The 15239-nt window shown below is 38.8% G+C and overlaps 1 protein-coding gene across 1 annotated transcript; it reads left to right on the top strand.

Moving 5' to 3' along the window:
* The first annotated feature begins 925 nt into the window (after window positions 1-925).
* LOC145489618 (potassium voltage-gated channel subfamily A member 7-like) lies at window positions 926-15166 on the top strand. Its single transcript, XM_081468618.1, has 2 exons — window positions 926-2453; window positions 8466-15166. The coding sequence occupies exons 1-2, from the start codon at window positions 1322-1324 to the stop codon at window positions 8741-8743; spliced, it is 1410 nt and encodes a 469-aa protein (XP_081324744.1). The 5' UTR covers window positions 926-1321; the 3' UTR covers window positions 8744-15166.
* Window positions 15167-15239: the final 73 nt, after the last annotated feature.

Below are 15239 nucleotides of genomic sequence, written 5' to 3'. Positions count from 1 at the left end.
AATTTAAATTTTCAAGCGCGTTTTCTTAACGTTGTTATCGTATTCGATACTAAAAAATATATTTTTAGGTTTGAAGCTTTCGCGTGAAAAAGAAAAAATTTAAAGCGAGGCGAATCGTTCGAAAAACAAACATTATTACTTCTATGATTCTAATGTTTATATTTCTTCGTAAGAGACTCTTGTGCGCTTATCTCACAGAGTGATTTAAATTTGCCGATTTAGATAAAATAAACCTCATATCAACCGGAGCTAAATTTTTTAGAAGGTTACTTTTCGAGCGTTCGCGGTTTCTCCCGCTTAAAATTTTCATACCTGTTTTCTCGCGATGTTTCGCGAGCAAACATGAGCGGATTTCTTTGCCAAATTATCAGTGCTACGTTTGTTTAAAACCACTGAATAGCCGCGAGTACGTTATGTTTTCGATTTAAATTACGACTAGTAATTCCAAGAGTTAAAAGTTTGAATTTTGATATCTAGGCCGGCTTGTGCAGGTGAAAAAGACTCTTTCTTATCATTTTATTGATTACTTGTGAAAACATTTCACAAATACGAGAAAATTAGTCCGATGAAGGTTAGATCGCAAACTTCGTCGAATATGGATCTTTTTTTCTCGATTTCTCGCGCAACTGAGTAAAATTTAGCTCAATTTTCGTTGCGAATTGAATGTGAGAAGTTTACAAATATGGAAATAGCAAATTTGCATTCTCACTGTTGGAGAACAACTCTGTCTTTGTTTGAGCCCATGCCTTTCTCTGAATACAAATGTCCTCACTTTCAGCCATTCAGGGTTTCATAATTCTCAATCTAGTTATTTCACTCTTGATTACCGCTTTTTTTGCCCTCGCTAACCAAATTATAAAATCTTCACACTACATTTTAATTTTCAGCTCACGAGTCCTGGATTACTGAGCAAAACTGAGGCCATTTCTGAGGCGTACAGGCTATTCCTTCTCTGGATGTGTGTGGATGGTTAATTACAATTCTAGACATCTTCATAAAATAATAATGTAACAATTTTCAATGGTCTGCGAACACACAGTCATAAATATATTGATGTAAACATGTGTCAAGGCTTGCATTTGTTAAATCAGTGAAGCCAACAGTGAAGAGAAGGCAAACGACTTATAAGGGCGAAATCGACATGATCTGTCGGGAAGATCGCTAGAACCCCGCGCCCAGTTAAAAGAATCGTCGATATTGACCAGCACTGATTACGCATGTGTACAAATTTTGCGGTGACAGCGGCCCAAGTAACGCGACATACAAGATTAATCTGCAAGCCTACTGACGGAGGGCTATTTTCGTTGTTGTGACATTTTTAATGTTGACGACGGCAACCACTTCTGCCTCAACTAGCGCGGATCCGAATGGGGCACCGGGCAACAACTATCGTGGTTATAAACAGTTGATGGAAAGATTTGACGGCTTAGTGAACTACAGTCCTTCAAATATGGACGATCCGATTGTTTTAAACGTTGCAGGCAAGCGATTTGAGACTTACGAAGAAACTCTTGCAAGATTTCCCGAAACTCTCCTGGGATCTGTGAGTCGCAGGGCCAAGTTTTACAACGCTAAACGGCAAGAATACTTTTTCGATAGACACCGATCAGCGTTTGACGCAATCCTTTATTATTATCAATCTGGAGGAACTCTCATAAGGCCCGAGCATGTCCCACCTCATGTATTCATCAACGAAGTTGTGTTCTTCGACCTACCAGAAGAGGCTGTACAAGTCGTTCAGCTGGAGGCGGGAATAGCCGATGAGCCCGAGGAACAACCAATGCCCAACAATTACTACATGGGATTAATTTGGAACACTTTGGAATATCCCAATTCGTCGAAGTTGGCCAAATTTCTAGCGATTTTTTCGGTAGTAGTTATTACTCTTTCTTTAATCATTTTTTGCATCGAGACTCTGCCGAATTTCAAGAAGCCAGCTCCAAACCCTTACGATGAAGTTTGGTTTAAACTTAACACTTTTGTCATCATTTGGTTTACTGGCGAGTATGTCATTCGCTTCATTACTTCTCCGCAAAAATTCAAATTTCTTATCGGGGCGCTGAACATTATTGATTTATTATCCATTCTGCCTTATTACGTTCAACTTGGACTCGACGAGGACGACTCATCTATCTCTGTCCTGCGTGTGGTGCGTGTGGTCCGCGTGTTTCGTGTGTTTAAACTCTCGCGCCACTCGCGTGGGCTCCAGATATTAGGGAACACGCTCAGAGCGAGTTTAAATGAACTGGTTATGTTAATGTTCTTCTTAGCTATTGGAGTTATGATATTTGCTAGTTGCGTCTACTACGCTGAAGGAGGTAAAGATACCGATTTTCAAAGCATTCCGCACTCCTTCTGGTGGGCTGTCGTTACCATGACGACGGTGGGTTATGGAGATGTATCCCCCATCAGTTTTCCCGGGAAAATCGTGGGTGCACTTTGTGCAATCTCAGGTAAGCCAACACAGTGCGTTAACTGACAGGCACTAGGTGGGCTTTACGGCAAGTCTTGCAGTGAAATGGTTTCATCTTTTACTGTGCAAGAATTGCAAAGCCCACCAAGCTTTTCTTAAAGTTAATGAGCGCTAGGAATTTTTGTCATATATATTTTGTCTGTTAAACTCAGTCTGTTTCGTTTCGGCAACGTTTTCATGAAACTTTTTAATCAACATGTAAATTGGGCTATCCTGTTCGAGCGTATCACGAGAACAAAGATGAACACTCAATTTTTAACCGAAAGAATATGAATACAGTGGGAATTAATCTCCCAGTTTGGGAAAAACAGCACTTAAGTCAATGACTTCACAATTTTTTGCTGTTGACTTCCGAGAACCAAAAAATTGTGTTTAATAATGAAGATAGCATCTTGCACAAAGATTAGTAAGCTTCTTTCAAAAAAAATTACTTGTTTGCTAGAGGAGACCGCGAACAATTTTGTCATTCCCTCGCGTGACTCGCGCGCGGAAGGTGTTCAGGTGGCTCGCGAGAGAGCATAATTTACCTTCTGTCATTCTTCTCAACTTGTGTGAATAAGTAATTGATTATGTGGGAACCTAATACAATAACTTTGTTTTGAAATGGTGGTGATGGATTATTCTACCGAAAACCCATTAATTTTACGGGAAAGAGGACAAATTCACTTTGCTCGTTATTTTTATTAAGTAAGATAAACACAGTATTTCCTCAATATTCGTTCATTTCAATCTAAAAATTCTCAAATTTTGCCTTCAGAAGACTGCATGCTTAAATTTCTAGTTAAATATTAATTGGCTTCGGAACGCTAAGTCGATAACAATATGCGAAGGTGTCCATGCCATTTCCCTTCGCTTTAAACGTTTAAAGTCAAACTTTCATTGAATACCGACAACTATTCGTAACGGAATCTCGGTAAAGCAGCGAAGAGGATTGAAGCTGTGTAGTCCCTGGCCTTAACGGAGTGAAATATAAATTCAATTACAGTTGCGCGTTGGCCCTGCAGTAAGCTTGTCATGCTCTGAAATATTTATAAGTACCTGCAGGTTGCGGAAGAATGCGATAAAAAGCTTACATTGTGAATTGTTAAGGCTCCATAACATCTTTGAGAGCGCTTCTCCAGTGTAATGAAAACATATCTCTACTTGGAATCGTCGAAATAAAAAAAAATTAGTCGGTGTATTTTGGAATGAAATTATTCAACAATGCGGAAGTCGCTTTGGCCACTGCAAACTTACAATACAGATAGTTTCTTCTGGAAATACGTGATTCGCATACATAACAGAGCGCTTCAAAATTTATTACAGTTATCATCCGTTTAAATTCATTAAAAAAATTAAGGTGGCACTGTGTATGTGTGCGGGCTTCACTCAAAACTCAAGAGAACCTCTTCAAATTAACAATTGTCATAAGTAGTAATAGAGTTAGCAACCAAGCGACAACATTCTGGCGTACCGCTGAGGTGTTTAAAAATTCAAAAGTGTTTTGCACGCATACTAACTTCATGAAGTCGAAAAGATAAATTGGAATCACCATAATCTTGGTCTCGAGTGAGTGTCCTGTGTCATATAAGAAACGTTTTGACTCGTAAAGCAATCTCTAGTTGAGTCTCAAAATCTCTAATTTCATTTCGAGCCGAGGTGTTTGAAATTCAGCGGGATACTTGACCAGAGAAAACACTTTTCACAACACACTTTGCATATACTATTGAAATGACAAGAGAATGATCCACAGTATTGTTAATAAAATTAAAGTTGAAATGAGATTCGCTGCGTAATTTTCACTAATATCTCTGGTTTTCAAACTAAGAGAAGGTTATCATTCAAGGCAATGCTGCAAAAAGGAATTCTTTCAAACTCCCACGCAGATGCACGATTTAATTTGTGAAAAAAATTATCGAAGGATCTACTGCGATTGCTAAGAGGAAAGTTAAGCTTGTTTTATTGATCAGCTGTTGTTTCTCGTGGCAGCTGTTATTTCGGCTAAATGCTTGCCTTTCTTCTTTGCTTTGCGAAATTTCTTCGGGAGATAAAGCATAAATATTTTTGCGCTTTAGATTTTTCCTGAAAGCCAGTTTCTACTTCAGTGTCTACGATGAAATAGTCATTGAAAAAAAAAAACTTATCGGTAAATGTTAGCATCGAACAAATATTATCGAATCAGTTTTCTTGAAATTAGACAGACGAAAATACACATTTGTTCTTCAGTTCAGAAAGATTTTATTTTGTGATTTCCTACAGAGTTACAATGTTGACTGACGGCATTATGTTCTACTTTTTTACGTTTAAGTTTGAATGAAATTGATTACACTCTTGAACTGCTGAGATGTTATCGCTAATATTTGAATGGCTTACGGACTCCGACTATAATTTCAGTGTTATTGCGGGATGTTTATAGTTTTAAACTCAGAACATACCTTAGTTTTAAAATCAGGATTTCTTTCGTAATATTTACTTGAATTCGGTACCCTTTGATCCAAAAAAGGAAAATAATTTTTTCTTCCCGGCAATATATAAATCCGTCATTTTGAAAACCGCATAAACTTGGCGGGAAGAAGGTTTCATGAGGCAACCATTTCGAACGCATATCAAACATTTCGCCGGAGATTTTTAAATTTCCAGTATCTTTGAGCGTGCGATGCCCAGCATAAAATACCGTCATCCCTCAAATTTTGCCAATGCTGGACATCTTTTTCTAGGTACCTAAGTTTGCACAATTTAAATGTTTCAAATTTCATTTTTGTTGAAGTCATTTTCATACATATTTTGTCCCAGCTGTTTCGGCTGCGCTGTCTCCTTCAACGTACGGATAACTATTTTCGTGAAATCTGATTCATAAAAGTCATACCACTATATACATATCGACGGTATATTCAGAATATCTGGAAAAAGGAATTTCCCCTTAACTTTCTACTTTTGAAAAGTTTCCTTTCATGAACCTTGACAGTATACTTTAACGAATTTTACAAAGAGCTTGAATTTATATTGAAACTATTAAAAACGCGAGTATTCGATTCTCGCTTATGCTTCAGTTCATATCTACTCCGTCTAATTAAAATTATTTTTATAAGATTTAAGATCACATAATGTGATTTTTATAGAAATACAAAATATTGCAGTATTTGGTATCGAGTGTTGCTCCATTTTCAAAATGGCGAAAATTAAACGCATATCATTAATCTTTGCACCGGTACGGGAAGAGATATCCATCACGTGCCAAACCGGGTAAATGTTTGCGGTTGTTTTGCACAGTCAGTATGCTTAAGACTGAAAAGGAAGTAAAATTGACAGTTACTGTTATCCAATGCTGGCTGTCGCAATATATCAATATTATTCATTACAAACGTAGCGATTCAAATGACCTTTATATGTATGCATTGCATACCTATCTTCTTGGATGGACAATTGCGCGCAAGTACTAGCCTCGACTTCAGATCAAGTTTACTTCATTTTTCATTGCGAAGAACGCGCTAAAAGAAATTCTACGGAAAGCCGTTCTACTACCAAGGCATTGTAGCTCTCAACTGGGGTTTAACATGATAGTTAAGTGCTACTAGATCGATAGACTGGAGGCTGTTGAAAACTTGTCCACAAAATGAATGGTTTTCCGACAAACAAATGAAACTTGCAACATTTCAAGGGTAATAAAGAAGTTTTGAGAAGATCTCTACTAGGCGACGGAACAAACCTTAAACCATGGATTTGAACACGACGTTTCTATTGACTAATTTCTCCCTTAAAGTTTAAAGTGCACCTAACCCCCAAATTTTTTTTTCGTTAGAACGAATCTACTTATTATTTGAAATAGTTCTGCGAAAAAATTTTTGAATTCCGTTAAATCCTCGATTTTCTGTGCCACGACGAAATCTCGAAAATAGCTCCAAAACACCGCCATTTTGTTTCACGACCGAGTTTGAGGAGAATGGGTCCAGCGGCTCTTGTGACGTCTACCCAGGAAGGTTGGATATCTCATTTCCTCTCATTTCCTTCAGGATGGTGCAATACACATTCGAAAAGTGCGCAGAAACGCCTTCCAGAGGTGCTATCGGCTGTTGCAGCAATATTCCAGATTTCAAGAAAGATATACTGTACAATTTACTGACGATGATCGGCTAATGGTGCAATAAAGACGTAAACGATGGTTGATTTTGTCGAACCGAAACAAGCGAACTGAACCTGTGAGAACCATTAAAGAACTCTCAATGGAATTTGTTCCGCAGACTTTCGAACGCTATTTTCATAAATTTTCTGCTTAAAGCTAACCAGCAATTTGTAGAAATACTACCTACAACCTATATCTTCCAATCCCGCGGTATTTATAACATAACCGGCAAAGTTGTGTGATCCGGTCATGATCAAGAAGCGTTATACTGATGTGTAAATAGATCGCAACTGTACACCGCTAACCAACACTTATTTCTCTTTCGATTTAGATGAAAGTCGAAGATTAATCCTCTAGAATTACATGATAACAAAATTGTTAGACTCACAGAGTTTTTCGAAGGTTTGGAAATCAGCAGTGCGACAAAGATAACATAACCGGCAAAGTTGTGTGATCCGGTCATGATCAAGAAGCGTTATACTGATGTGTAAATGGATCGCAACTGTACGCCGCTAACCAACACTTATTTCTCTTTCGATTTAGATGAAAGTCGAAGATTAATCCTCTAGAATTACATGATAACAAAATTGTTAGACTCACAGAGTTTTTCGAAGGTTTGGAAATCAGCAGTGCGACAAAGATTCTGTGCAATAGCGTCGAAAATATGACCGCGTAACATTATCTGCGGACCGCTTAGGGAACACATCCTTTTCGCTTATCCGACGAATTTCACTGCAAACTTTGAGAACAATTTACATTGGTTATTTGGAGTTACGACTTAAAACGTGTGACAATGTGAAATCGGTAATTGTATGAAATGTTTCCTTCCGCCTTTCTTCCCGCAGCTTCAAAAATACAGGTCCAAACAATACGATTTTCAATCGATCGAAGCCAATGTTTTGGAGGTCATCAAGTCTCGAAAACTGCAACACGTACGTCGCTCTTATAAACATGAAGCATTCAACTGAAAGTAAAACACAAACTGGGTTTAACAGAACCTTGACAAAATACATTCTCGCTAAGGACAAATGGAAACGGGCTATAAACACGCGTGGGAATCTTATGTTTAGTTGACGAAATTACCATCCAAAGCAGTCCTTGAGTTTTCTTTCCTGCTTTTCGTTTGCCTGCTCCTCCACTTCGTATCTAGCTTTCCATTCCTAATATACAAGCAGCTCGTCCGCAAAGACGTCTTCCCCGTCGTCGCTTGAAATATTGTAAATTGCTCTCAAAGCTCTAAGCAGTGAGTTCACAGTTGTCGAACGTGCTCGATCGAAGTTTATTTCGGAGCCTTCCGAATCGAAACTTAACTCTGACTCCAGTGACGAAAAAGAAATGATTCTGAGACAAAACTTGGACGTTTTAGTCCCAAAATACATCGGAACGATTAGTTTTGCGTTCTATTTTCTCGAGCAAATACAGAGAGTTGACTGAGGCGCTATTGTGTTTGGTTCCTGGGTAGACGTCATCAGGTACCACCGCCCCAGACTCCCTAAAACGCGGTCGTGAAACACTTAATCGCGACTTTGAAAGGGCATAGAAAATCGAGGATTCAACCAAATTCAAAAATTTCTTCGCCCAAATGCTTCAAATAAAGTCTAGATTTGTTTTAGCGAAAAAGAAAATTTGGGGTTAGGTGCACTTTAAGGCCATTTTAATCGGTCCAGACAAGAGAACCCGCACACTTCTCTACTGGGATGGTATAGGTGTAGCACGTGACCTATTTTGACCAATCACGCGACAGAAAATTCCAAGTAAAATATAATAGTGATATAACGCGCCCACTCCAAACGAAGGAGGGGCAGAAAAATCCTGCAGTGGATTCAGTTGTCGGATACAATAAATGTGAAATAATGACAGCCATTTAATCTTGTTTTCTTATTTCTCTCGCAGGGGTGCTAACAATTGCTCTTCCTGTTCCTGTTATTGTATCCAACTTCGAGAATTTCTACAACAAGGAGATGAACCGACGAAAAGAGGAAGAATTGAAAAAAGCTGAAGAAGCTCGAGATAGAGAAGAACAGAAAAAGACTGGTACAAACAACTCCAAGAATCACATGGAGCTGGACAGCATGGACGGAAAAACTCCCAAATCACCTCGAGGAGTTTTAGTTTGTGGATTAAAAAACGGAGAGGAAAATTCTTCTGATAAGACTCACACAACAGTTTAACATACGACCGTTACAAGTTGTAAGTGAAGTCACTTGGAATTGCACATTTTGATTATATGAAATGACATTTATTCAGCGACATTAGTAATCAATTTTAATACACGCAAGCTAAAGAGATTCAACTCCATTCCGGCAAGAAATGGGAGTTGAAGGTTTCCTCGCTAAAGGGGAAAAAATGACACTTTAACACAGTGAAACTGTAACAAATGAAAATTGCGAAGAACTGCAAAATTGGCGAAATTTCGACTGCGAAATATACTTGAACCAACTACGGACCGGTTAGTAACGTCACGACCTCTTCACGTGATAATGGAAGACGATACGTGGCTCCAGATATGGAACGCGTACAGACCAGAAATAGCACGTTAAATATTCCGCAATTTCATTGCGATTTATAAAAATCCTTCGAGTGTAAACTCTAGCAAGGTTCATCCAGATTATCTCACGCAAGAAAAGAAGGATGTGAATTAACAAATTAAAAATACGAGTATTAACACAAGCAAATGGAACCGAAGTCAGGGCAGTCAAGTTATCACATGATAGCTATCAGTCTTTCAAATTCAGAATTTGTCTTCACGCTATGCTGAAGTTCGGATGATGACGCATTTGCCCACATAGACCAAAACTTTGAAAGACCTTTCAGGCTAGTAGACGCAGGAATCTCAATGGGTATTTCCTATGGAAAGACTGTTTTTACCCACAGGTTCGTTAGCCCTGTACAAATCACAGTAGCCCAAAGGAACAAGTTGACTTCTGTTATTCGGCCTCTTTTCCAAGGTCTTCTTTACCGATGTGTTTGAGTGAATTTGCTTCAGTGGAACATGACATTGTTTGGAGCACAAACTCAAGCGCACAATCGTTGACGCCCTTTTAAAGCACTTGCACGTCGAACAAAAGCCAGAAAAGGGCTAACAGGCAACATTACGCCTGAAAAATGCTGATGATATTCATTTGCAGGTAAAAGGCAACCCTGTATGATTAAGCGAAATTCTGCAGAACTACCGTGACATTGAAATAAACGAACGTAGATTGATCATCACTACACACAGCACAGGTAGCTCAGGTTCAGAAACGAAGCAAGCGCGCCATTTGTTATACGGGGAAAAGGTCCCGAACAGCGATGGCGGACTTATCTGTCTTGGCCTACTCGTCAAGATGTTAAATAGTACGGAATATAAAACTGAAATCAATTTAGCCAACTGAGGTCAATAATCGCCGTGAAATAAAGAAGGTAAATTTATTATAGATGCACAGCGAAAATTTTAATATTAATGTATTCGTCACACGTGAGCTAGGTGGAGTTAGCGAATTAACTTGTAATACCTGTTTCTCGTGTCAAAAATAGTCTCATTCAGAAGTCCAATAAATTATTATGTGGTATTCTGGATTCACAAATAATCGTTCCTTAGTTACTCAATACCGCACAGCCAGGTTATAGCTATAACTCGTCTAATTCTAGGTCTGAGAAGGCTTGCTTATCGCTGAATTTGAAAGTAAAAATTCTAGACTGTGCGGTATTCAGATATCAAAAGAGGTGCCTTAGACAGTGCTTACTAATATGCACGGAAGTCTCTTTAAATGGCAAAACGTTTACCACTCAGAGACCTTAAATAGCGTAGATAGTGTTTAAGGGATGGTTTCATAGCTCGACGCATGTGCAGGCTACAACGTCTTGATTTCTATTGTTTATGAACCAATTAGGTGCGAGTAGATGGCTCACAGGTGTGTTCAGAATAAACACGGCTTTGAGCTGAATAGAGCTGTTTTCAATTGAGTGTCATAAAACCAAAACCAAACCAATTAGTTACTAATTAGACTACTCAGCCAATCTCAGACTGTAGTAAAACCAAAACCAAAACCAAAGTAATTGCCTGGCTCAATTGAAAACTGCTCCAATAAATTCGATGTTCAACACTTAATTCAACATTTTCTATCTAAACCCATTAACATCTTCCGTAAAATTTGGCATCAGGCATTTGCCTGCACAAATTATAGTCTGTGGTTGCAGAACTACACGAGGTTCAGAATGAAAGCGAAAAATTCACCATGTATAGCCTGCACATGCGCCAAACCGTGAAACTAGCCCTTTGATGCTGCAAAGTAATACCGTTACACGATTAATTGATGAACATTTAGTCACGCAACTCTCTTTGGGGTGGAAACAATTTCTAAGGGTACAGTTATTAATATACTGAATACCTGAAGTGAGTAAATGACCTATACAATTTTTTAAAACATAACACAAGATCTTGGAGTCAATCTGTCGATTCTAATTGTCGTTATCACTGTCAACGCTATTATTTAATATTGTATATAAAAAATTAAATAGTATAAATTCTCTATAAAGCACGAAGGCACATCGTGGAATTTGAATTTTTTTCGGTTATTTTTTAAGAGCTTGAAATATTTGCTTACTTATTTGAATTGATGGAAATTAATTCTTTTTTGTGCTTTATTGAAAAACTTAAGTCTTCTCAGGGCAGGGCACAACTTTCCTACACAAAATCATGTTTATCTGGCTCGTTAAGAGAATTAGATTCATATCAGGAATATGAATTAGGGAAGATAATCATGGGACATTTGTATTCTATAATTTATTCAATCTCAGCGGTCGTAACGAAACAAAACATGCAGACTATGCTGGAATGAATTTTCACAGATTATGCTTGGTTTAATTTTGTGTCATATTTTTGTAGAATATTTTGGTTCTACTTTAAATGTGCTGACGTCGCAAAAATAGTTACCCGTTCAAAGAATTGAAATAGGAACAACTTTACACCGACTTTTCAACTTTCAGCCTTCTCAGAGAGGTATAATTCGGTTTTCATAGCAAAACCGAACACCCAATTGATGTTGTAGTGTAAATTACCCCCAAAGAGTCCGACGAATTCGTGAGATTGACTGTGAGATAACCTAAAATTGTACTTGACGATTTTCGCCTCCTCACCAAAATAATGATTAGCTCAGAGTAACCATGCGCTATAGAAAAACAAACTCAAGTATGACCTAGCAAAACTGAAAAAGCAAACTGGGAAATCTTCAGATAGGCTGGCAAAGTATGGCTATGTCATTAAAAGGAGATATATCAGAGTAAACTTAACAGAAACGAGTTCGATAAAATTATTCCCGGTGATAAAGAAGAAATATCGTAGTTATTGCCTTTTTATTTTTACTGCATGTTATCATTAACATGGTGTGTTCATTGAGAAATCTACGTTAATATGGTAAATTGACTCAACTGGTGTCATGAATTTTTACAGCCATAGAGCGGTTTTCACTTGAGTATCGAAAAGTTCTTGGTTTTGCTTCATAAGTTTTGCATTACTATGCTATAAATCTAGATCTCGCTTCACTCTGTCATCCAGTTAATCAGAAGTAAACCAAAATTCGTCCACACACGTTTTCCCGCGCTTTTCGTCAGCTTCATGTATTTACTTCAAGTTTTGATTGGTTCATTGAATTGTTTCTGTCCTTTGTGATTGGCCAGGGTGATAACACTGGTTTTGGTGTTACTTACTTGAAAACCGCTCTAAGGAGAAAATAGTAGCGTCTGAGAGAGAAAAGTACTGACTTTGTTCCTTTAGATCAAAACTTGCTTAGAGATACAAATAAGCATAATTTACCTTTGGCATCGATAAACGATGAAGAGGCAATTAGACGTTTCTACTGGTTTCAATTTCACGACTTACGCTTTGTCATAGTTTCAACTGAGACGGCAGGTTCGCCTCTTAAGAGTCAGCGGCATCAGTGCGCAAGTCACACCTCGTACCCAGTGTCTCGTGGCGTCAGTTCAAGTCTAAGGATGGTGCTGCTGAATTTTAAACGTCAGACACGACCTTGGAAAGAAAGTTGCATCAAGCCCGGAGTTCGGTCACTTTAACAAACTATTTTAAAATTTCTTAGTGTTAAATTATTGAAACTTATGGGGCACCGTCGTCTATTTAAACGGTTTTGAACAGTTTAAAAATTACCTAGATTATAACTAGAAAACCTGGCAACAACGTGTTTATATCTAGTTAGCAAGTATGGAACCAGATTGCGATAGTTGAAAATGCTAGACTAAGTTATTCAATTGGTCAAAATCGTTTGCAACATGGAGTTGAATACATTTTCTACAGTCTAGGTTTAGCTAGTGAAAGTTCTCCTTAAAAAGTTAATTGATTTCCAACAGAGTTTTATTCGTCATAATATTTTTCACCAGAATTATTCATTCTCAAGCACGTGACCGAAAACTCGGCTATTATTGGTTGAGGCATTTGCACACGCGGCCCTGACGTTACTGTATATTAGAGCAATAATTTCAAACATTTTTAAATTTCAAATTTTATATTGCAATTTAAGTCGTAGGTTAACAGATCGCCCTGGTATAGCGGGGCGCATCTGCAACTTATTTCGACTGAATTTTATTCAATAAAACCTTTCAAACTTGTTGTTGCCTTTGTGTAGTATATATGTGACCAATATGGCCTTTACTTAGACCTAGCTATTGCTCATGCTAGCGATATAACAACATAATGACATCACGACATAATTTCACTATCGAGCTTAAAATTCATGTGAACTCAGTTAAATAACATTGCCCTCCATGAGTTCTCGTAGCTCGGTGGATAGTGCGCCCGCCCGGTGTTCGGGAGGTCACGGGTTCGACTCCTGTCGGGGACTCAAATTTTTTTCTTTGTCCCATGCTCGTGTCTTGTTGATCAGTTCACTCTTCACATTTTATTACCGAGCTTAAAATGCACCATCTTTAATCACTTATCGCAATCGCTCATGTCGGTAATGTGAACATCTACGTAACGACGCAAGGAAAAGATCAGTTGTTTTTCCTTACGTCGATAAGTTCATGCTGTTATGTTAGTATGTCAGCATGTTCACACTGCCAACATAACCACATAACGTCGTTCGTATGCCGCTATGTTTATGTCGTTATGTCGCAAGCTGGGCCCTGAACGTCAATTGACGAGTTTATATGACAGCACGTTTTTGATGATAGTCTTATTTTACTCTTTGTGAGTAACTGGCATGCTTGAGTTGTCTGAAGGGTCATGTCATTAAGATTATGAGAGCCATTGCGGCATCAGATATTATGCACACCCACTTTTTCCTTGGAAAATTTCACAACGGAATGACTGAATCATGACTTACTCGACGCGATCCTCTTCGCTCCGACTGGGGCATAGGGCCTCCACTACAGCTTTCCATCAGCCCGGTTTTGTGCGGTCCGTTTCATTTGATTTCATGACATCCCCAAGTCCTCATGCTCCTGCTGTATACTGAGTCCTTCTCCGTGAGTTCTTCTGTTCGCCTTTCCTCCTAGCCCCCTGAGGGTTCCACTCAAGGGACAGGCGGGTAATGTTGGTGGCAGGTTTCCTCAGAGTGTGGCCAATCCATCTCCATTTCCGTCTCCGTATGGTAACTTCAATTCTCTCCTGCCTGGTGCGCTGCCACAACTCGTCATTCGAGATCTTTCTTGGCCACCAAACCCTTACGATCATAGTGTACCGGATCCTACGGTTAGTGAAGGTCTGGTGTTAGTCTCGAGGTCTCGGATCCATAAAGCAGAACTAAATCTACCAACTTCACGTTGAAATGAATCATAGCTGTACGAAATTCATCCCGAGTCCCTCTTGTGTCCTCGTACTCTCTTACAATCTACGTGCCTCTCTCAGGCCCGGGGGCCGGGTTGTTCAAAGCTCGATTAAGCTAACTCAGGATAAGTGAGGATTTTGATTCCATTTTTGTAACTTTTTGGTATGGTTTTCGGTTTATATTGTTTGTCCTTCAGTTTAGAGTTTAAATAATCCAAAGTACACAAAATATAAACAGTGAAAAACATTTGTGATACAAGATAAATTAATACTTCGGTTAACTTTTAATCCTGGGTTAGCGTTAACTGGGTTTCGAACAACCCACCCAGAAGTATCAATAGGTATTGTTGTTGGGACAAGCAGATATAATGCTGGAGAGTAACCTACATGGAATAGCCTCCTATCCAGTGGTAGCCTGTGAACAGGCCGGCTTGAAGGGTCTGATCGCGGCCTGAAGAACAAAGAAAGAACTGGTTGAGAGTAAAAATAGTGTGGGGGCTAGAGCGTCGGAGCTCTCCCCTCCTCCGCCATCTATCCTCTTCCCTCCCGCTTTCCCTTCACCCCATCCTCGACTATCTCGTTTTCACTGGAGTGATCGAAAAATCGCTGTATATGTACCACTTGCTTTTTCATACTATTCCCATGCTCCTTGATGAAACACGCAGTCTTAACGGTGGGAAATGAAATAGAACAGTCCTCCCCACTGAAAGGTTTATACAAATGCTGTCAAATGGTACTCATTCATACCGTCTCATTTTGATCGTTGAAAATTTGTACTGTTCCATTTGGCGGAAAATTCTCACCGTTTTTTCTACGCCAATATATGAAAGCGCTCTTGGTCACCCCACGCACGCGACAAGTAAACGGAAAGCTGTCTAGCTTATAAATTGGTCGATTTTAAATCTTTT

The sequence above is a fragment of the Orbicella franksi genome, chromosome 6 (assembly GCF_964199315.1).
Source record: "Orbicella franksi chromosome 6, jaOrbFran1.1, whole genome shotgun sequence".
Lineage (NCBI taxonomy): Eukaryota > Metazoa > Cnidaria > Anthozoa > Scleractinia > Merulinidae > Orbicella > Orbicella franksi.
The sequence above is the reverse complement of the archived record's forward strand: the minus strand, read 5'-3'. Positions and strand labels throughout refer to the sequence as shown.

Excerpts from the sequence above, each read along its gene's own strand:
- LOC145489618 (XM_081468618.1), top strand. The coding sequence starts at position 1,322 with ATGTTGACGACGGCAACCACTTCTGCCTCAACTAGCGCGGATCCGAAT. Across the intron at positions 2,454-8,465 it reads TGCACTTTGTGCAATCTCAG|GGGTGCTAACAATTGCTCTT; the intron begins GTAAGCCAACAC and ends TTTCTCTCGCAG.